This window comes from Urocitellus parryii, chromosome 8, assembly GCF_045843805.1.
Source record: "Urocitellus parryii isolate mUroPar1 chromosome 8, mUroPar1.hap1, whole genome shotgun sequence".
Lineage (NCBI taxonomy): Eukaryota > Metazoa > Chordata > Mammalia > Rodentia > Sciuridae > Urocitellus > Urocitellus parryii.
The window spans coordinates 123,552,836-123,574,941 of NC_135538.1; the positions used below are offsets into that span (position 1 = coordinate 123,552,836).

Consider the following 22,106-nt stretch of genomic DNA (forward strand, 5'->3'; position numbering starts at 1 on the left):
AAAAACAGTTTGGTCTTCAGCTGTGGGTACACATTTGAGTAGCATAACATCTCAACACTAGGACAGTGCTTTAGACTTTTATTGGAAGTCATATGAAAACTTACAAATTTCTGGCAACTTTCCTTATAAATATGTGCAAGTACAACAAAACATAAAAATTACCACAAAATGTCAGTGGATGGATCCTCTGGTATTTTACAGACCTGTTTTTTTTTTAATCCTAATTTGTCTTCTATTTCTCCTTTTTATTCTTTTTCATACAGGGGATTGAACCCAGGGCCTTGTTCATGCTAAGCATGCACTCTATCACTAGTTACACCCCCAGCCCTTAATTTACCATTCTTTTTCCATCCCTCATTCTTTTACCTCTAGCTCCTAGACTCTCTTTCTACCTTAGGGAAACTTCACACTTAGGGAGTCTTGGTAAGGAGGCAAATACCTCTTCCCTCCATAAGGGATGCAACTCACTTTCTTAAACATTCTTGCAAATAGATATTGCATGAAGCTTTAATTCCACTGGTCAGATGACCACATGCTGAACTCTGTCCCTCAACCTGATGACACGGAGAGGCTGGGACTGTGCAGAATGATTTAGCAAGGGTAGTGTGAATGGCAATAGTGATGCCTAGTTTTCAGGAGCAGAAGGAAAGTAGTCCCACCTGCAGGTCCAGTGTCCAGCATCAAGATGTCAGTGGTGTGAGTAGTGGCATCTGTGTCTGGCAGTAGGGACGGTGAAGCCTAAATAGGACTTGACCTAGAGTGGTATTATGGATCTGTTTCTGGTTGTATAGCCTTAAGGCCAGTTGGTTCTGTGGAATTTTCCAAAATAAAATGAATTGTAATATTACATATATAAAATCCTTTATGTTTAAATGGGAAAAACCAGCATTCTATTCTTTATTGCAAGCTGTGAGTGAGAGATCAGTCTGGGAAATGGTTTGGGACAGCAAAATTTGAGATTTACATTATCCTAAGCTGAGAGCTTCTTTCTGTATTTTCCACTTGGCTGCACCCCTGTAGAGAAAATGGCATTTTTTCTCTCAACAACATGTCTCATAATTGGCAAAACATTTATTCCTTCTTCTTTCCCAGGAAAAAAAAATAATATTTAAATGTGGAATCTCCACTCTAGCTATTCTGATCACTGAATTCAGTAATTCCTGTCTGAGTACCAGGATTGCTGGAGTAAAGCTTATTAAACAATTCTCAGGTCTCTCTACAGACCCACTGTGTCAGAATATTGGTTCTAGATTTTAGGATTCACTTATTTAATAAGTCTTACAGGGGAGAAACATAACTGGGGAATCCTTTTCTATATTCTTGCTCCTGCAAGTATGATTTGCAGACCAGCAGCATCAGTAACACCTTGCCATACATAGCAATCTCCTGCTGTACCTTAGACCATGTGTCAAGGTGACACTCAGGGGATCGCTGTGCACAGGAATGTCTGTGACTCCCTTCTTGAGGTGGTAACAGAACTTTTCAGTATCCTCCAGACCTAGAAGCTGGCCATACCTCCAGGTCTGGCCATACATCTAATTTTTCAATTATTATGTTCAGGACACACTAGAGTCTTTGTTCTCCCCAGAACACACAGACAGGATCCTACCCTAGGGGTATCAGCATGTAAGGAATTCCCCCAATCTCCTCTGGCTTAGGAAAAGCTTCCTTTAGACTCTTTGACAAATTCTTTCATGTCTTTCAAATATCCTCAAAGGCCACCTTGCCAGTGACGATCACTCTGCCAGTCCTGTAAAACAGCCATCTTCCCAGGCTCCATACACCCACACTCAGGATCACCTTCCCTATAACAATTACAATCTCCTAACCTGAACAGTGTTCTTATTTATTTAATCAGAGCATTTATTTAATTGTATTTATTTAATCTGCCTCTTACCACCAGAACCCATGCTCTAAAACATTGGAAGTTTTAAACTCTTTTTTAGTTCCTGCTGCATTATAGATGAAAATATAGCATATCATATAGCCTATGCTCAACAAATGCCAGTTGAATGAATGACTCCTATAGAACACCTCCTTATTCTAGGGACACTATCTTTATTTATGGAGTCTCAGAGGAGCAAACACTGCTCTGAGGCAGCTGTAGTGAATGTCCTTCATTTTCACACTGAGGTCAGGACCAACTAGGCTATTCTTACAAGTGCTGCCCTCCCTCCTCCTTCACTCCCTTCTTCCTGCTATTTCATACCGCCCTTCCCGCACTCTACAGCATAGGACAGCATTTTTCTCTTCAAAATAGGACAATTCTTGACTTATTCATCTTATATTCCAACCAAATAAAAATCTAAATTAGACTCTGCTTTATAAATCCACAGGTTGAATTGGAACAAGGGCTACGCTAGTTAGAGCTAAAGATAGGGAAAAAGGACAGGTGATCAGAAAAGACAGAAAACTAATAGGAATTTGAGATATTAAAAAATATATTTAGATGAGATATTATAAAATCCATTCTCTCTGCTAATTTTAGAATCTGGTTCCCTTAAAATATTGAGAAAAAGATGAAAAATACAATCCAGAAAATACCCCTGAAGGAAGTCACAAGATGGAGGAGTCTGAAAATTCACCACTTGTCAGCAGAGACTGTGTGCAAGAACTGTCCTGGGCCCCTCCAATGACAAACTGCTTCCTGTTGCTACAGAGATAGGCACACTCATAGAAGAATGAGATCAAAACTTCTACAACTAACAAGAACAGTCATAGTCCCCTATATAAAACAAAAACACATAAAAGATGGAGACTTAATGTCAGGGCTTAGGTTTGAGCCAAGATTGAGTCAGCCACATAAATCCCTCACTGCCTCTGGTACCAGACAGAGGACAAAACTCTGTATCCTTATAATCACAGGTCCTGGTGGAATACTGTTCTAATGAGGGACAAGGACAAAGGAGGTGAAGATGACCCAGCCAGGGAGCAACTGTATCTAAGCCCATGACAGACTGAATACTTAATGGACATAGCCTGGTCCACACTAGGTTTTTCACAGCCTTCTCTGGTTCCTACATGTAATGGATTCAGTACAACAAATAACATGTATTCTCAAAGTTTTCAGATTTTATTTTCTTTTTCAAAGGAGAATGTTCCTCTCCTTTAATAAACCCATCAACCACACCTCATAGCTAGAATTTACAGAACAAATCCATATTCAGATTCTCATTTTCAACAGGGAAGTAAGAAGTGGCAGCACAGTGCAACATAAAGTTAAGACAGGGGTAGAAGCATGCATGGGCTCTCTCTGGTCCACGGAACAGGGTAGAGGAGAGTGTGGCTATGGAGTCGCTAATCAAGACCTCCAGAGACAAGCAGGAAGCAGGTCTGATTTTATTGCAGCAGTTACCATGTATATATACTCAGGCAGTAGCTAAGTAGATTATAGGCAGCCACCGATACAATTTCTGGCCACCTGTCCTTGCAGTGAGCAATTGAAGAGCGGACCATGGAGCAAGCACAGGGACTGCAACATGCAGCTTCACGCCCAGGGCTGTGCCTATAGGGTAAGTGGATTGTCACTTACGCGCCTAGCACAAGGGGAATGGTTTGCCACCAGATGCCCTTAACATATGCCATGTATGCAATACTCCATGCACTTGTCCACACAGAGGCATCCCAGCCCTGTGTCTGCTGGAACAGGAAAGTCTACAGGGGAAGAGAATACAGATAAGTGTGGGGCAGGGGTCTTGATGATCAGGGATGGACTGTTCTTATTTCCTTACATTATGCTGATAGCAACATAGACACATAGATATAGTCAGATGTGAACTTCACATTGAGAAATCAGGAGCTCTTGAAACTATTGTCAGGATGGAGAGATGTGAACAAATCTTGTATGGTTCAATTCTACCCATGACAGCTGTTTTGCACTGTAGAATAAAGTAATCATGAACAAATCAGATCAGTACCTATAAGTGGCAACATTCTGAAAGGTTCAAATTTAGAAAGTCCCTGTAACCCAGTCATGTCCTCTTTGCCCCACCTTCTTTCCCTCTTCATGCTTTCCAGTGACTCACCTCTTCAAGTTGTGAGTGACTTATCAGATCCTACGGGAGATATGGCTAAAGGAGAGATTATGGAGTCGGTTAACTCCCCCATGGACTCCCAAATATACTATCCCAAGGGTCTTAGGATCAACCCCTTTAAACCTACAGGCAGGCTGAGCATAGCTCTCTCTTTTTCTACCTTTACAAAGAAAAAAAAAATCCTGTGAGAGACCTAGGAGGAGACAAGGCCAAAAGTGTACAGGAATGTGCAAATCCTAGACCTAGGGAAGTTTCCAGAACTGTAATTGCAGACCCAGGGAAGGATCAGAAGGCACGAGGACAGGAGATATGCAGGAACTGAACCAGTTGTCCTCCTGAAAGTCTGACCTCAGCAGGGCTTTTTCTTCTGACCTCTGGCTTTTGGGAAATAAGTCTGTATCACTACAATAACCGGGTGATAAATTTGTCCTTCATTTTCACATTGCTTTACAGTAATGTAAATATCAGTAAACAGGCTCCAAGCTGGGTAAGCACCTGTGTGTGGATGGTACTTCCCAGTCTGTGCTGATCATATTCTGAAAGTCACAATCTTCAATGCTAGAAACTGATGTGTTGAATTCTGAAACATTTAAGTCTCTAAAGTCTAAAATCTTAAAAATCATAACCCTCAACAATTAAAATCCCAAATGTTAAAATGCTGAAAGCCGATTTCCCACTGTAAATTCCTTTGTGGGAAAAAGGCTATTTATATTAGGCGGGGGTAGAAAGCCAAATTCTGGGGAATTGGCCAAGCAATACAAGCTACAACAAAAACATGTACAAGAGTGTGTCATTTGTCTACATTGGCATCTCTTCAGGTGATGAAGCTTTTAATGAATTAAAGATGTTTTTGTCTGAAGGAGCCAGTGATGTTACTGATAATTATATAGAGATGAAGACTTTTAATTAATGGTGTACAATCACCAGTATTGCTTCTGCTCAGCTTGTGGTGTTTTTGAGTGCATACAGATGGGTTTCCACACACCCCAAACAATACAGAAGTGTGGCACAGCAGATTGCAAAAATTAATAGGGAATTATTATATCAGTGTATATCAAATCTTGGAAGAATTCAAAAACAGTATTGCCACATAAAAAAATGAATGTGAACATATTCTCCAAGAAAAGCCACAGCTTAAAAGAAAAAAAAGAGCCACTACTCATTATGATACGAGAGTTCAGAATATAGTTAATGATCATGAAAGTGTATCAGTTTTTATGAACTATGTCCATTAATTATTGTATTCTGTCCCTGTAATTTTTTCATATTTCAAGTTCTTCTTAGTTTTCCCCCACTATTTAAAACTATCATCATTATTTAAAATTTTTCCTGTTTTTTATTTTATCTTTACAACATCTAATAATGGAGGTATAAACTGTATAAGGCTTTCAGAGAGTCTCAATTTATTTTATGATTTTTGCAAATGTGACTGTGAAAGTACATTATCAGAATGTTGGCTGTGTGTAAGCATTGTTACATGTATGTAAAAACACTGAAATTTTCTTGATGAATAGAAATGTCCTTTTGTATATCTACATTTGTGAAAGACAAAAACTTCTCAAGGTTTTGACTTTCTTTTTGATAACTGCATATTTGATGGTGATTTCTTGTGCATTCTCATTTACCTTGTCAAAAGATTTAGGTTGTCTAATACAGTATTTCAGATTACTGCAGGTATAATACTGGGATACACAGTTACTAACTATAGTGATAGGTATTCACACATTTTGCTTGTTCACCTATTTAGGAATATGGTTCATCTGCTCATAATTGTTATACTTGTGCAAATGTTGTTAGTATATCTGCACATTTATTCATTAAAAAATATGTTATTGCATATTTAATGGTGTAAAGTAGTTTCTGACATGTTCTGTCATGTCTCTAAAATAAATCCCTTTTGAAAATGCTAATAAATATCTTTCAGTGAATTAAAATTAAAATTTTTTCCCCAGACTTATAGTTTTGGAGTTTTAATCTTTTGGAGATTTAAACATTTGAGATTATGGCTTTCAGTATCATGTCTTTTGTGGGTCAAACCCTTCTTAGTTAAAAAGTCAAGAAAAACTACCTGGGGCTTGGAATCCTCACTGGGAAAGAAAACTGAGACCTCACCCTTACCCTACCTGAGTTCTTCTTCCTCCACATCATAACAGCAGCAACAGCTCCAAGGAGAACCAGACCAGCAACCATTACCACAAAGGTGATGGAGAACTGGGGAGACCTCTCTGGGAAAGGAAGGGAGGATAAGTGACCCTGGCTCTCAGTTTTCAGCCCTGACCCTGCTGAGGGTCTCCAAAGAATGGCTCCTGTTTTCCTGACCACAGGCCCTGTGCCCTCATCCCCTCCTTACCCCATTTCAGGATGAGGGGCTCAGGCAACCCCTCATGCTGCACATGGCACGTGTATCTCTGCTCTTCTCCAGAAGATACCACCACAGCTGCCCATTTCTGGAATTTTCCATCCCCTGCAGGCCTGGTCTCCACAAGCTCCATTTCCTGGGTTTGGTCCTCCCCATCCCGTTGCCAAGTGAGGGTGATCTCCGCAGGGTAGAACCCCAGAGCCCAGCACCTCAGGGTGACCTCATGGTCAGAGATGGGGTGGTGGGTGACATATGTCAATGGGAGATCTGCAGATAAGACTCAGTTAATTGGGACATTTTGCATGGGGCACTGAAGAATGGACAGGACAATAGGTGTGAGGTGGGAGCCCAACACCCAGACACTAAGCAGGATTCAGGAATCTGGGATAATATTCCTATTTTTTCTTATGTTCTAGAATTAGGGTGAGACAGCCAAGAGGAAGATGCTCCAAGCTTCTAAGAAATGCTTTAGATTCTGAACTGAGTGGAGGCTGACAGCTGAGGAAAAGATGGCCTCAGACTTCCAAAGTCATTGGGTTGGGATAAAGAACAAAGCCTGAAAGTCACCCTGGGATGCCCGAGGTTGCTGCCAGAGTCAAAGGAAACTGATCACTTATTTTAAGGATTGTCTTCCCTCCAGCCCTAGGACCCCTTGGTGTAATTAAGAGAAGTGTGGTTCTTAGAGTCACTCTCTGGTACAGCTTTTGGAAACCAAGTTGAACTCATACCCTTTTGGATCAGAGGGAGGACACTATTCTTTACTTGCAAGAGGCGCATGGGGGAATGTACAGGAGATCTCCAAGTTGCCCCGCTGCCGCTGATACCTGCGCGCTGCAGCGTCTCCTTCCCGTTCTCCAGGTGCTTGCGGAGTGTCTCCACGCACTCCCATTCCAGGAAGGCCCTGTTTGTCTCCGTCACTCCCTCGGCCTCCCACTTGCGCTGGGTGATCTGAGCTGCCGTGTCTGCCACGGTCCAGGAGCGTAGGTCCTCATTCAGAGCAATGTAATCGGTGCCGTCATAGGCGTACTGCCAGTGCCCACGGAGGAGGCGCCAGTCTGGTCCCACGTCGCACCCGTACACCCTCTGGAAGGTGTGAGACACTGATCCCGTCCCACGATTAGGTACCCCCCACCTACTCCGGCCCTCGCTTCAGACGACTGGAGGTGACTAGTGAGATCTTTTCCATACCGGAAACAGTAAATGAAACCAAAGCCCCACATTTTTCATAGGTGAGAGGGTCTGACACTATTGCCATGAGTCTCAGACCACGAGGAGTTTCTGGAGGATTTGGCAGGGAAGTGGGAGAAGAGGAGGGGTTGTTACTTGGAACCCTGGCCAGAGGTCACTCACCGTCGTCGCTCTGGTTGTAGTAGCTGAGCAGAATCTTCAGGCCGTCTCGGTAAATCTGTTGTAGTCCTCTGGCATACTGTGTCTCCCGGTGCCAATACTCCCTCCCCTCCAGCTCCATCCAAGGAGTCTGTGGCTCCATCCTCCGAATTGAGGCGTCGAACTCAAATCGCAAGAATGGCGTGTCGTCTACGTAGCCGATTTCGATGATGTGAGGCTCCCCGCGGAGGGGTCGCGACATGGCAGTGATGAGAAACTTTAGAGAATGGGAACCTGGGGGAGGGGAGCGATTGAGACCTAGCGCCGGACCTTGGGTCCCAGGCTGAGAAAGCCTGGAAAGAAGTAGCAGGGCGCCAGGGCTTGTGAGATGGGAAGCGCGGGGAGGCAGAAGGGAGTGAGGGAAGGGGCCACTCACACTACTCAGGAGATGGGGACCCGGGGAGGGGTCTGGGTTTGTGGTCCAGAAGACCCGGCTTCCCAGAGTTCTGCGTCCGCTCAGGGTGGTCCCCTTGCCTCTCCCGAGCAGAGGTCTTTTTCTTTTTTTCCCCCTGATCTCGCACTCACCAGCCCAGGTATTGGTCAGTGCCAGGGCTCCGAACAGCAGTAGGAGAAGGGCTCGGGGCTCCATGGCTCTGATCCTTCCTGTTTGGGGACAATCAGTCCTGCTCCCTCCCTTTGTATTTCATAACCAGGAACCTAAGGCCTCGCTGACTGGCTTCTCTATGAATCCTACCCGCAATAGGGGTACTGGGGCCCTATCACGAGTTCCAGGCAGAAGCAAAAGTGAAAACTGAGGAAATCCCCAAGGTATTTCCCAACTCTAGGCTTCTTTGCACACCCTCCTAGGTCCTGGGACCCTGAGAGCCATGCCTGGGACCTGGGGATTTTGCCTAGTTTAAGCTCTCTCCTCTTGCCTTGAAGACTCTTTAGGCACTTAGTCTTTCAAAGTCCTGCCTCAGGTGCTAAGTCAGCAGTTCTTAAACATTTTGGTTTCAGGATCTCTTAATTCTTAGGAATTAAGTAGGCTCCCCAAGGTAATTTTGTTTATGTGTATTATAGTTATCAATATTTATCACATTAGAAATTAAACCTTTTAAAAATAATCTATCTAGCAAATTAATAACTTATTGCGTGTTAACAGAAAAATAGTTTTAGAGAAATAACTATTTTTTAAAAATAAAGTAATAAAGTGGAAGCTGGACTTTCTTTACACTTCACATTTTTATAAGTCCTTTTCATGTCTGTTTTATTAGAAGACCTATGTATTTTTGTATCTATTTCTGCATTTAACCTATAATTTTGATTGAAATATATGAAAAAAAGCTAACCTCATACCAGTATGTAAGAGGAACCACTTTTAATAATGTTTTTGGATAATTGTGGGTATTCATCTTTGAATGAATACCTAAAATGACATGTCAACTTCTTAAAGGTTATTTGCAATGCAGATCCTGAAGCATTGTCACTGAACTTTTGGAATTCTGTTGAATTAAAATCTATAGATGTGTCTATAGATTTTAATGTCAGTCAGATATACAAGTCTAAATAATCATAGTTTTTCTGTCATTCATTCTTTCAAGTAAAAGTGATATTCTATAAAACAAACTGATACTGTTTAAAAAATGATTTCATTGACATAAACATCCCAATTTGGAATGTAGTAGGCTTTATGTGTATTTCCCATTTAATCATATAAGATATTTAAAAAAATGTGAACCCTAGACTAGAGACTTACTGTAGTTAATATTTTTTAATCCTTCATTCTAGACATGTTTATATGAAAGTGACTTCTTCTTCTTCTGTAATTAAGAGGTGGTAAAAAAATTACAATAACTACTCTTAAAGTTTAGTACTGTAGCTCCATTCTTGCTGAATTTTATTTCAGTGAAAATAATGTTTTAGTAATGTTATAAAAATAGTTTTGACCTTGTAGATCCTGTGAAAGGATCTCAGAAATTTAAGGGTTCCATATACCACAGTTTGAGAACTGCTGCTCTGAGTAAACCACAGAGAGTACTCCACTGCCCCCATACTCTTTGCCACTTCATTTCCCAGAATTTCTCTTCTTTATATGGATTCCTGCTTCTCAAACTTTGTGCTCTATCCCTGGACTCTTCTAGAGGAAAATTCATCCCCTAAAAATTTGATGTGAACAAAGTGTCTTCAGTCTGGGAATAGAACTGAAGGAACATGTGTTTTTCTTTTTGGAACTGGGGACCCTTTGTTTTTAAAGGCATTAGATAAGAGATTCACTTATGACCCATTTCAGTTCTATGTATTCATACTCCAGACAGAAATCTTGTGCAATCTGTGCAAGAAATAATATTGGCCCTTTCATTTTAAATGGATCTTATTGACTTAACCTGTGGCCCAGATAGCATCAAGAGCAGTCAACTTAGTCCATGAGGTTGCTATATATAACAAATGTACTATACACTGGGTAGCTTATAAACAACAGAAATTTATTTGTCACATTTCTCAAGGTCAGGAAGTTCAGAATCAAGGTTTTGGACAATCTGTGTGGTGAGTACCCTCTTCCTCATAAATAGCTGTTTTTTCAATGTATCACTGAATGGTGAACAAGGGGCTAGGGAGATTTTATAATGAATGGGATTAGAACTATCATAAGAACTATTATAAGAGCTCTGCTCTCATGATCCAATCACATACAGTAAACCTTACTTACAAATACCATCTCATTGGGGATTATCTTTTAACATATGAATTTTGGGAATTCATAAACTTTCAGTCATTTCATTTCAGCATTGTTGTACAAGAAAACATTCTATAATAATGAAATTGTGCTCTATATGCAGTCCAGGATGATAACCACAGTTAACATGTGGTTATTGAGCACCTGAAATGTGGCTAGAGTGCTAAACAGTTCACTTTTTAAAGTTTATTAACTTTAAATATAAATAGCCATATGAACTACTAGATATTGTTTTTTGACAGTGCTTACATGAAGTCTTCAGTTTACAATCTCCTATTCCAAAAAAGGTACATTGTGATTTATAGATTGAAGTACAACCCTCATATGGACAATGAATGATTGGTTTCAGGGCCACCCTCCAACCCAGGGATATAAAAATTCACAGATGCTTAGGTCTCATAAAATGTTAGGTGGGGGAAGATGGCAGAAGTGAATTGAGCAGCAAGTCCCAATGATTTCCTCCGAACAAAGAAGGCAGAGAATAAAAGCAGATTTTAGAGGTGGGTGATAAAATAAAGGGTCTAAGACTCAACTACATAGTCTGAGACCTGGAGAGACTGAAAGGTTGGTTACCAGAGGAGAAAACAAGATTCAAGAGTATTCTAACCTGAACCTGTAGATTATGTGTGTGTGTTGGGCACATCAGAGAGAGAAAGAGAGAGTGGGGAATGGACATTCTTTTAAACTCACTCACTTAAAACAATTGTTGAAAAACTATAGAAAAGATTAACAAAATTTAAAATTCAGAAAGTACTTTAAAATAGCACAAACCCCTTAAAACCAAACCATAAAGATGAAGCTGAGGGTGTGGTTCAGATATCTTTTGGAGCCTGCAGCCCACCAGTTATCCTCTTAAATCAGCACAACATCTTTCCCTGCCCACAGAGCTGCAACATAAATCAGAGGGAAGACCCCACTGCAGTGGGCTCTTTTAAGGATCTGGACAGAAATTACTTCTAGAGGGACCTCTACTAGTCATAAATCTCTGAAAGTCCCTCCTTATTGTCCAATTCTCCCTGAACAAAAGAATGGAGTGAGTTGGTGGGGACCTGGGCTGGGGAAGTGTACCTCGCCCTGCTCAGCCTCCTGGGACCCAGGCAAGGGCAAAAAGCTCTGCACAAGCTTATTGAACTCAAAGGCTACAATGAAGCCCCTTTGGCCCCAAAACCAAAGAAAGCTGATTTACCAGGCCCTGACCTCTAGTACTTAGGGGAAGCATCATGGGAAGCCCAGGTATAGTCCCTGGGATTGCAGCACCCATATTAGAGGTAAGCTGCCTGAATATCCAGTGACTAACAGACCCAGTGGGAAATTGGCAGAGGCTACACAGTAGGAAGGTTGGATATCTATCCACAATAGGTGCCCAGCCTGATCCCTGATCACAACTGGCAAGTGACAGGGCATTATTTGGATATTTACAGGAATTTATACCAGACATATTAAGCACCGAGAATCAATACCTACCATTCATAACCTGGTGGAATGTAAACTGGATTGCAGGTGAACCACCAGAGACCCTTCATCACAGCATCTCAGAGAGCAGAAGCAGCAGTGAGAACACCTCTGAATCACAGAACACCTGTTGAAAATTCACAACCAGTGTTCCTGCACACACAGAAGGCTATCAGGATCTTCAATACCATGAAAGAATCTAGCAGAGGGGAACAAACAGACTGGTGACCAATAGCAAACGCAGGGGCACATCAGAGTCTGCATCCTGAACTTCTGCAACATTAGAATCAGCCCACTCACAACACTACACCCTCCTAGAGTATGAACAACTGTAGTGTCAACTTAGATTATATAAATAACTTTTTAACTTGAATGATAACTGTTATTGCAATAGTCAACATTGTATCTCCCACCCATTTGAATATGTTTCATGTAATGGTATAAAGAATTAATTGGAACCAATCTTCCTAGCGTTGTTTTTCTAGCTCTAGTTTATTCTTGCTTCTTTTACTCCCTATCCTCCTCTTGCTACTACCTTAAATATACGCGTTCACTTATTTCTCCTTTATACCTTTGTGTAAGTATCCTTTTATAGTTTTTATTACCCCTTTAACTCCCCCTTTTTTTTCTGTTTTTTTCCCTCCCCCATTTGCCTACGCTTTTTTCCTCCCACTTTTTAGAACTTTCTTAAGGTTATAGTAAGTTTACTAAATTTAACTACTAAATTAATTCTTATATAATTGCTTACTATATAATTTTTATAGTAAGTGTACTAAATTTAACTACTAGATTATTTTTTTCACCTGTTCCAGAACTTTATTATAGGTTTATACCTAAATTTGAGGAACTACAGTGAATAATTGCAATAAGTTTTTGTTCTTACAAGGTTGTATCGTACAAGATTAGGGTCAGAAGTTATTATAATTAAGAGGGCTCAATGGTATCTCTTAAAGTGGAGCTGGTATTGGCTCAGCAGAAGTCACACATTGAATTAAAGTATCATTATCTAGACATCCATCCAACCCAGGGCTCTTAACAAATAGAAGCTCCATAGTTATTCACTTAAAAGAAGAAGCCAAAACTATACTGATAGATGGGTAGACATAAAAACAATATAAAAAAATCAAGGGAACAAACCATCCCAAACAGCCCATAATGCTCCAACAATTGACTTCATTGACACTACAGTGGAGGAAATGTCAGAGAAGAGATTTAGAAAATTCATAAACATTCTATGAACTAAAAGATGTAGAGTGAAATCAGAGAGGAAATATAGGAGGTGAAAGATTACTTCAATAAAGAGAGATTATGAAAAAGAATTAAAATGAAAATCCTTAAAATGAAGGAATCAATGAATCAAATTAAAAATTCAATGAAAAGCATCACAAGTAGACTAGACATCTTTGAGGACAGATTTTCATACCTCAAAGATGAAGTATATAATCTTGAAATTACAGTTGACCATAAGGAAAAGGTGTTACAAAACCACAAATAGATTATTCAAGAAATTTGGGATATCATCAAAAGGCCAATTTTAAGGTTTATTGGGATAGATGAAGGCTCTGATATACAAACTAAATGAACACACATTTTTTTCAATGAAATAATAGAAAAATTTCCAAAACTTAAGAATGAAATGCAAATTAAAACACAAAAGGTATATAGTATTCAAAATACACAAAATCAAAACAGAGCCACTCCAAGTCACATTATTATGAAAATGCCTAACATACTGAATAAAAGTAGAATTTAAAAGGCTCACAAAGAAAATGACTGGTCACATTTAGAAGTAAGTCAATCCAGATTTCAACTGATTCCTCAACCCAGACCCTAAAAGCAAGGAGAACTTGAAATAACATATACCAAGCTTGAAATGAAAATAGATACTAACCAAGAATACTATCCTCAGAAAAATTAAGCTTCATAATTGAGGATGAAAATAAAAAAAAACTTTCCATAATAAATAAAGCAAAAAGAATTTATAACTAGAAAGCCAGGATTATAAAGCATACTTGATATAATATTTCATGAAGAAGAAATGAAAAATAAAAGTGAAAACCAGCAAAGAGAGGAACAACACTAGAAGAATAGTCAAAGGATAATTGAATTCAACTTAAATATTAGAAATATATCAAAATGGCAGGAAATAAAAATCATCTTTCCATAATAACATCGAATGTAAATATTCTTAACTCTTCAATCAAAAGACATAGTTTGGCATATTGAAATAAAAAACAAGACCAAACAACATGCTGTCTGCAAAGACTCACATCACAGGCAAAGAATCCACAGACTGAAGATGAAAGAATGGGAAAAAAACATACCACTCACATGGATCTCATAAAGAATCAGGGGTTGCCATTTTTACATCAGATAAAGGGGATTTAAAGACATAATTAATCATAAGAGATTAGATCATTTTATACTGCTTAAGAGAATCATATATCAATAAAATATAACAATTGTAAATATTCGTGCCTGAAACAATGAAGTATCTACTTACATTAAATAAATCCTTTTCAACATTAAGAATCAAATAGACCACAGTACAATAATACTGGATGACTTTTGACACTGGATAGATCATCCAAACAAAAATTAAGTAAAGATTCTATATAGGTAAATTATACAATGAATACTTTGGGGCTAACAGACATCTTTAGAATACTTCATCCCTCAATGACTGAATTCACTTTCTTCTTAGTAGCACATGGAGTATTTTCTAAAATAGACCACATTTAGGTCACAACACAAATTTTAGCAAATGCAAAACAATAGAGGTAACACTTTGCATTCTTATCAGATCCTCCTCTATAATTGTGCTGGTCAGATCCTCTAGCCCCAGAAGCAAAAAAGCTGACTAAAACAAACAATAAAATAAAAAAAACAGAAGCTACTCTAACTCCTGGAGATTAAGTAATATACTCTTGGATGATGAATAGATAGCAGAAAAAATTAGGAGACATATAAAAAATACTTAGATGTGATAACAGTGATACAATGTACCAAAATCTCTGGAAAAGTATGTTCTAAGAGGAAAGTTCATGGCATTGACTGCAGGAAGCCATGGGTGAATTACATGAGGGTTCTCTCTCTCTCTCTCTCTCTCTCTCTCTCTCTCTCTATATATATATATATATATATATATATATATATATATACATATATATATATATATACACACACACACACACACACACACACACACACACACACACACACATAAAGCAGGCATGGGCTCCATTTTGCCATAGTATAGAAATTCTATCCATCTGATTGGCTTGCCTCTACTTTTGAAACTACTTTCTGTATCCTGTGTATTTTTTTCTTTGTTCTATTTTTCTTAGCTTTTATTTCTCATCCAGCCAATTTCACTGCCTGTGCAGGATGCAAGCAAGAATTGACCGCATACATTAAAAGAATGGAAAGATATCAAGTAAATAAAATAACATGACAGCTTAAGGCCTTAGAAAAAGAAGAACAAAACAACACCAAAATCAGTAGAAGAAGGAAATAGTTAAAATCAGACAGAATGTCCCCATGCCATGTGCCCCAGATCTCAAATGTCAAGCTATAAGATTTGTTTGCCAGTTGAATTTTAGTATTGCTTTGGTCCTATCCTTTTTTTCTATGCCCCTATTTGTGAATGAAATAGTTTACTCTGTACCTTTATATTACTTATAAATTATTTTTGATTTTTACAGGTTCTTACAATGTAAGCTTGTCCAGTCTCAGAGGAGACTTTGGACTTGAACTTTTGGGCATTATGCAACTGTTGAGACTATGGGGACTTGTGGTATGCCATCCATGAAGCTACTTGAGTGGTCTTTTACTTGATACTGAGCAATGGGGACGTAGATCTCCCCTTGGGAAATGATCCTGGGCATTCCTGTGTGTAGACTGCCCAAGGCATGAGATCTCTGCCCTCACTATATCAGTGAAGCAGCTCTCATAGCCCTGGACTTGGATGTTACCCATTAGGCTTAGACAGCCCACTTTCTAAATTATTTGGCAAAAGAATATTCCATTGAAATCCTTTTGAAGCCTCCTTTGTATAAATATTGAAAATGCAGGTTCTCTCTCTCTCTCTCTCTCTCTCTCTCTCTCTCTCTCTCTCTCTCTCTCCTTCCAGTGTTGAAGCAGGACCCTTAAGATTGCAGACCATTCTGCCCTGCATTTCAAAATTATTTCTGTGTCATGTGATTTTTCACTATATTTCTCAGCCAGCACATTTCACACAAGGGAAACCTAAAATTTATAGCCAACGTGGGATGTGAGAGAGAAGTATAGGAATTGATAAGAGCAAGAATCGAAGGGACTCTTGAAAATGTACAAAATGTATTTTGCATTTTGGAATGGTCATGAGCTTTTGGGGACCAAAGGAAGATTGTTATGGTTTGGATATGAGGTATTCCCCAAAACTTTATGTATGCAACAATGCAAGAACATTTGGAGGTGAAATGATTGGGTTATGAGAGTCTAACCCATTGTTAGGCAGTAGCTAGCAATGGGCAGTGAAATACATGGCTAGGTTGAAAGTGTTCTTTAAATTACTTTAGGGTCTTTTTTGGGGGGGAGGGTACTGGGGTTTGAACTTAGGGGTACTCAACCACTGAGACACATCTCCAGACCTATTTTTTATTTTATTTAGAGACAGGGTCTCACTGAGTTGCTTAGAGCCTTGCTGTTGCTGAAGCTGGCTTTAAACTCACAATACCACTGTCTCAGCCTCTGGAGCTGCTGGGACTACAGGCATGTGCCACTGCACCTGGCTAGGGTCTTCTTTAAACTACTTTCAAAATGGCTGAGAAAGCAAAGGGTGGTAGTTAATTTCTACAAAATAAACAGAAGCAAAGGAGCTAATGGGAAAACATGTCAAAAGAAAAGGATTAATGGGACTAACTCTTGACACTGTCCATTGATGTTGAGGTGAAGCCAGAATTTAAGGCTATATGTCTCTCCATTTGTCTGGGAAGGAAGATTCCTTTCACAGTGCAGGCACACTAAGGTAAATTCTGACAAGCTATTGATCCCAGTACCCACATTAACATGCAATTGACTTGCAGATAAAGCCTCCCTGATAGGATGACCATCATGACAATTACGAAGAGGATCAACTAAGGTCAAAACTCCACCATCTGACGTGAAGGAGGAGTCGAACACCTGATTGGCAAAGAGTACAGAAGGTGGTGCCTAGATATCTTGGTAAATTTCAAACACTAATAAATTTGAAATAGCATTGGTATTGAGATGATGGAGGGTTGAAATTATTAATAATGACAAAATCTAGTGTTGTTAGAGTCTGTAAACAAGTCTGGATGGCGCCTGGCATTTTGCCAGAGGGAGTGGTTTGTGAAGTAACTCCAGCGAGCCATTAAGTGTGGAGATTCCTTATTGGTTGACTGCTGTATTGAGTTTATTTTAATTAAGATAGGCTGTGTGGAATGTATATATACCGCTCCTGTCCTACAATAAACGGCTCCCACTCCTGCTGTATCAATGTATACAAGTTGCTCGTCACCCCCTGGTTATTTTGCTGCAGCCGGACTGCAGCATAGTGTTACAATTAGGAGAAAGTGCCTAAGGTAGGATGCAATGATCACCAGACAATTGAATCTTAAGGAAGAGGGGAGGTAAAGGATGTTCAAGGAAAGGGGCAAGCATGAGTGAAATCCCTGTTGGAGAACACCTTAGCACATTTGTGGAATTGAAAACTACCAAGGATGTCAGATCTGAGGAATAGCAAAGCTTAGACTGCAGAGATAAGCCACAGATGGATCCTGGAGGGTTTGTAAGCAAATGCAATTAGAAGATATTAAAGTGGTTCAAATAGAAATGTTATATTATAACATTTGGGCTATTTCCAACTTTAAATATTATGACTAATAATTATATAAACACAGTTTTTTTTCTGGGAAGAATACCCAGATGTACAATTGTTGGGTCATATGATAGATTCATTTTTAATTTAGTAAGAAAGTGACACATTTTTTTAATATGGCTAAGTATGTTACATCTTGGCTAATGTTAAATTTGTGATCCAGTTTCCCTGCATCCTTACTAGCATTTGGTGTCATCACTATCTTTATTCTTGCCATTTTGATAGATGTGTTGTGATACCTTTCCATTATTTTAATTTGCACTGTGCTAATGAAAAAATGAACATCTTCTCATGTGGTAGTTTGCTATCTGATGTCATTTTCTGTTCATACCTATTTATGTGTTTTGCTGATTATTTATTGGACTTTTAGGTTTTCTACTGTTGAGTTTTGAGAGTTCTATGGAATATGTGGTTTGAAAATATTTTCTCCTAGTCTGCAATTTGTCTCTTTGCATTCTTTTAGTGGAGTGTTTTGCAGAGCAATATTTTTTAGGGTGTGTGTGTGTGGTGAGGTCATTGTTTAAAATTTCCTCTTTATGGGTCATGCCTTTGGCTTAAAGTTTAATAATTCTTCATCAAGTTCTAGATGGTTGCATCTCATGACTAAACACTCAAGGTCACTCCAGGTGAACTGGGCTGGCATAAAATAATCACAGACACAGTGAAATACCTTTTTCTTTTGGCCTTGTGATAGCTCCTCTAACCTTAGGGGTCTGTGGAAAGAGAGAGAGAGCGAGAGCACCCACTGAACCCTTTTATTGAGGAGAAGCCATTCAAATGAGGCAAGGGGTCAGGTTTCAGGGGCTGAGTCTAGCTTCATGATGTCTGTTGTCAGCAGGTTGACTGACATCTAGGAAGGCCACACTCAAAGTCAGAGAAAGAGAAAGGGACACACAAAGGGTGTTTCCATGGAACATTCTATCCCCAAAAGGGCAAAGGGGTAATATCACAAAGGAACAAATGAGCATAGCTCAACCCATAAGGTGACACGCCTACATCTGAAGAGGTTTCCTCAATCTCCAGGACCAGGACAATGTCCAGGTCACTACAAGATGTAGTGACAGTCAGAACCTCTCTGCTCAAGGAAGGAGGATGCAAATGATTCAGACTGGTTCTCCATAGCTAATGATGCAAATTCTGATGTGTTTTTTTTACCCCCTCTGTTTATACAATATTTGAATTTTGTGGGCTTTTCTATCTCTTAGTTTCACTGAAGGTTTAGGTTGTCAGGAAGGCTGTGTCTATCTCCTGTGAAATTTTTGCACCTTAGAAGTGGAGAAATTCCTACTGAATTACATCTATATTACTGCTAGAATCTGTAATCACAAATTGAATAGCTATTTCCTTTGTATGTTTAAAACTTATCTAAACTCTAATTCTAATACTATACATGAGGTTATGGTCAGGTCCTACATATATAAAAAGTTCCCTTTACCCATATCTGATCTATTCATAATATGCTGCTTTTACTAGTCTAATGTCATTTTATTGATGTACTAGGTATGCTGACCTTCCTTAATTTTGTTGTTTGTAAACCAGCTTTACTATTTTTTTCCAGTGCTGGGAATGAAACTCTAGCATGCTTGGCAAGTGCTCTAGCACTGAGCTATATTCCCATCCCTTTGCTATTCTTAAACATTACTGATACTGTAGTTCACCCCTAGATTAATCCAAATAGTAAACTTGCTTAACTTAAGCCCCACAGTTTAAAATTAAGCATTAGAAAAAATAACTAATTAGTTTTTTATTTGCTACTAAATTACTTCTAGAGTGATGGAGAATGTCACTACAGTGGATGAGTTTCTTTTACTCAGCCTGACCAGTGTTCAGAAGCTGCAGCCAGTCTTCTTTGTGAGGTTCTTAATTATTTACCTGATCAACTTGGTTGGAAATGGAGTGATATTAATGATTGTTATTTTGGATCTCAAACTCCATTTTCCTATGTATTTCTTTTTGGGAAAAGTTTCTTGTCTGGATATTTGTTATTCTTTTGTGACACTGCCCAAGGTGCTTATGAGCCTGCTCTCCACGTGCACAGCCATATTTTTCCTAGGCTGTATCACTCAGCTACACTTCTTCCACTTTCTGGGAAGTACTGAAGTACTGAGGCCATCTTGCTGACTGTTTTGTGGCCATCTGCAACCCACTTCCCTACACTGTCATCATGAACCCCCAGCTGTGTGTTCTGCTGGCAGCTGTGGCCTGGCTCATTAGCTTCTTCAATGCTCTGATGCATTCCGTCATGACTGCACACCTGGACTTTTGCCATTCTCTGAAACTCAACCACTTCTTGTGTGATGTGAAACCCCTCCTGAACTGGCCTGCAGTAACACAGAACTCAACCAGTGGCTTCTTTCTGTTTTCACAGGGAGCACATCCATGGGAGCTTTCTTCCTCACTCTCCTCTCCTACTTCTGCATTATTGGCTTCCTTGTATTGAAGAACAGGTCCTACAGGATACTCCATAAGGCTCTGTCCTCTTGTGCCTCCCATTTTATGGTGGTGTGTCTCTTTTATGGACCTGTGGGTTTTACATATATTCGTCCTGCTTCAGCCACATCCATGAGTGAGGACCAGACAGTGGCTGTCATATACAGTGCAGTCACCCCAGTGCTGAATCCACTGATATACAACCTTGGGAATAAAGGAGTGATGTTGGCTCTGAAGAAAATCTCTGGGAGGAAGCTCTTTAAAGACTGCATTATGAGGGGACTAATGAGACTTATATCTGTTTTACATTAAGACTTTCATGACTTCATTATAATAAATAAATTTTTATTTGATTTCCTACTTTTCTCTCAGGAATGTTGAACATGCATTATATCATGGAGTTTAACAAACATATGAATGAACAAACCAAATTCCACAATCTCATAAAAGTTACCTTTTAATGTAGTGGGGGAATATAATAAACAAACCCATAAGTACCCCTTATCAGGGTAATTAAGACCTATGGAGAACTAAGAGAGTAGGATGAAAAGGGAAGGATGGGAGTAGGTACTTGTTGTATAATAAATAACTTGTCTGGTCTTTGTCCTGGGTTCTTGGTATAGAGCTTTTAAAACCCTAGGAATTTTCCAAGTGGCAGAAGTGTCTTTGTTATTCATGAACCACCTGGATCATACTTGTTTATCCTCATGTCATGTTTTGTGGTAGGCCCCAGGATAGCTTAGGATGTGGGCTGATCATACCCAAATGATTATCCATGTCATTGGAGATTTGGGGCTTTGAATCATGGTGATAGTACCCTGACCTTCACGAGAGGAGGAGGGAGGCTAAATATTGGGTTTAGCTACATGGTCAATAATTCAATCAACTATGCCTATGTAAGAAAGCCTAAGTAGAAACTTGACACTAAAGTTCATGCATGCTTCTTGGATGGCAGTATTGTCCATAGTTTTGAAAACCAGTATGTCAAAAGGGTATACCTTAACAAGACAGGAGGTTTGTGTTTGGGACCCTCACAGAGCTTGCTTGGTGTGTCTCCCCTTTCTGTATTCTTTTCTGTGATAAAACTGTAATCATAAGTATATCACTTTATTCAGTCCTGTGAGTCACTTGAGAGTGTGCTAGAGACCTCCAAATTTGTAGCCAGATGTTCATGGGTGAGGATGTTCATTTCTGATCCCAAAACCTATAGATATACCTGGAATGAGGACAGTCTTTTGGAGGACTGTGCTCATAACCTGTGAAATTTGGTCTAATTTCAAGTAGTTGGTATCAGGAGTCATTACAGTCTTTCACTTTTCTCTCTTACACAGACACATGTACCTATGTGCACATACGTGTACTTCCCCATATCCTTAAACTATCTTAATTCTTCTACACTTTTCAGCCATATGTTATTTTGATAATATGATGATGCTGGTCCACAGGCATGAGCTGGTTGTTGGTGGAGAGAAACACGGTATTCCCTTAGAGATGCGATTAGCAGAATATCTGTCAGACAAAAATGGATGAAATTATTGTAGCAGGCAGCAAAGTTGGAATGGCAATCGGGGAATTTTGACCTACATGGTTTATGCTAATGACAAACTGATCATGGGAAAAGTTCTATTCAAACCAGTATGAATATTGACTGCTTGCTCTGTATCAGGAGTGGATGAGCTGAAAGTTGATATTAAATTTGATTCAATGGAAAAAAAATCACAATTCCTCCCTCACTTAGTTTCCAGTCCTGATACAGTTCTCAGGGGCTGTCAATTGATGGAGATGCAGGGTACTTGTGAAGAAAGACCTGCAGTGTCACAGAAAGAATATATAGTAACAATTTTTTTCCTAGCTTTTGTCCAAAAAAGAGCTTTGTCTGTTTATCTGAAT

The 22,106-nt window shown here is 39.4% G+C and overlaps 1 protein-coding gene and 1 pseudogene across 1 annotated transcript; one reads left to right on the forward strand and one right to left on the reverse strand.

The window, feature by feature from the left end:
• Positions 1-3,528: 3,528 nt before the first annotated feature.
• On the reverse strand, positions 3,529-8,383 carry LOC113178007 (patr class I histocompatibility antigen, CH28 alpha chain-like). Its single transcript, XM_077801521.1, has 6 exons — positions 8,305-8,383; positions 7,744-8,013; positions 7,218-7,493; positions 6,385-6,660; positions 6,147-6,259; positions 3,529-3,654 (listed from the first exon to the last, which is right to left on the reverse strand). Exons 1-6 carry the CDS (start codon positions 8,366-8,368, stop codon positions 3,529-3,531), a joined length of 1,125 nt encoding a protein of 374 aa, XP_077657647.1. The 5' UTR covers positions 8,369-8,383.
• An 11,176-nt stretch (positions 8,384-19,559) lies between these two features.
• LOC113178008 (olfactory receptor 12D3-like) lies at positions 19,560-20,528 on the forward strand (annotated as a pseudogene).
• Positions 20,529-22,106: the final 1,578 nt, after the last annotated feature.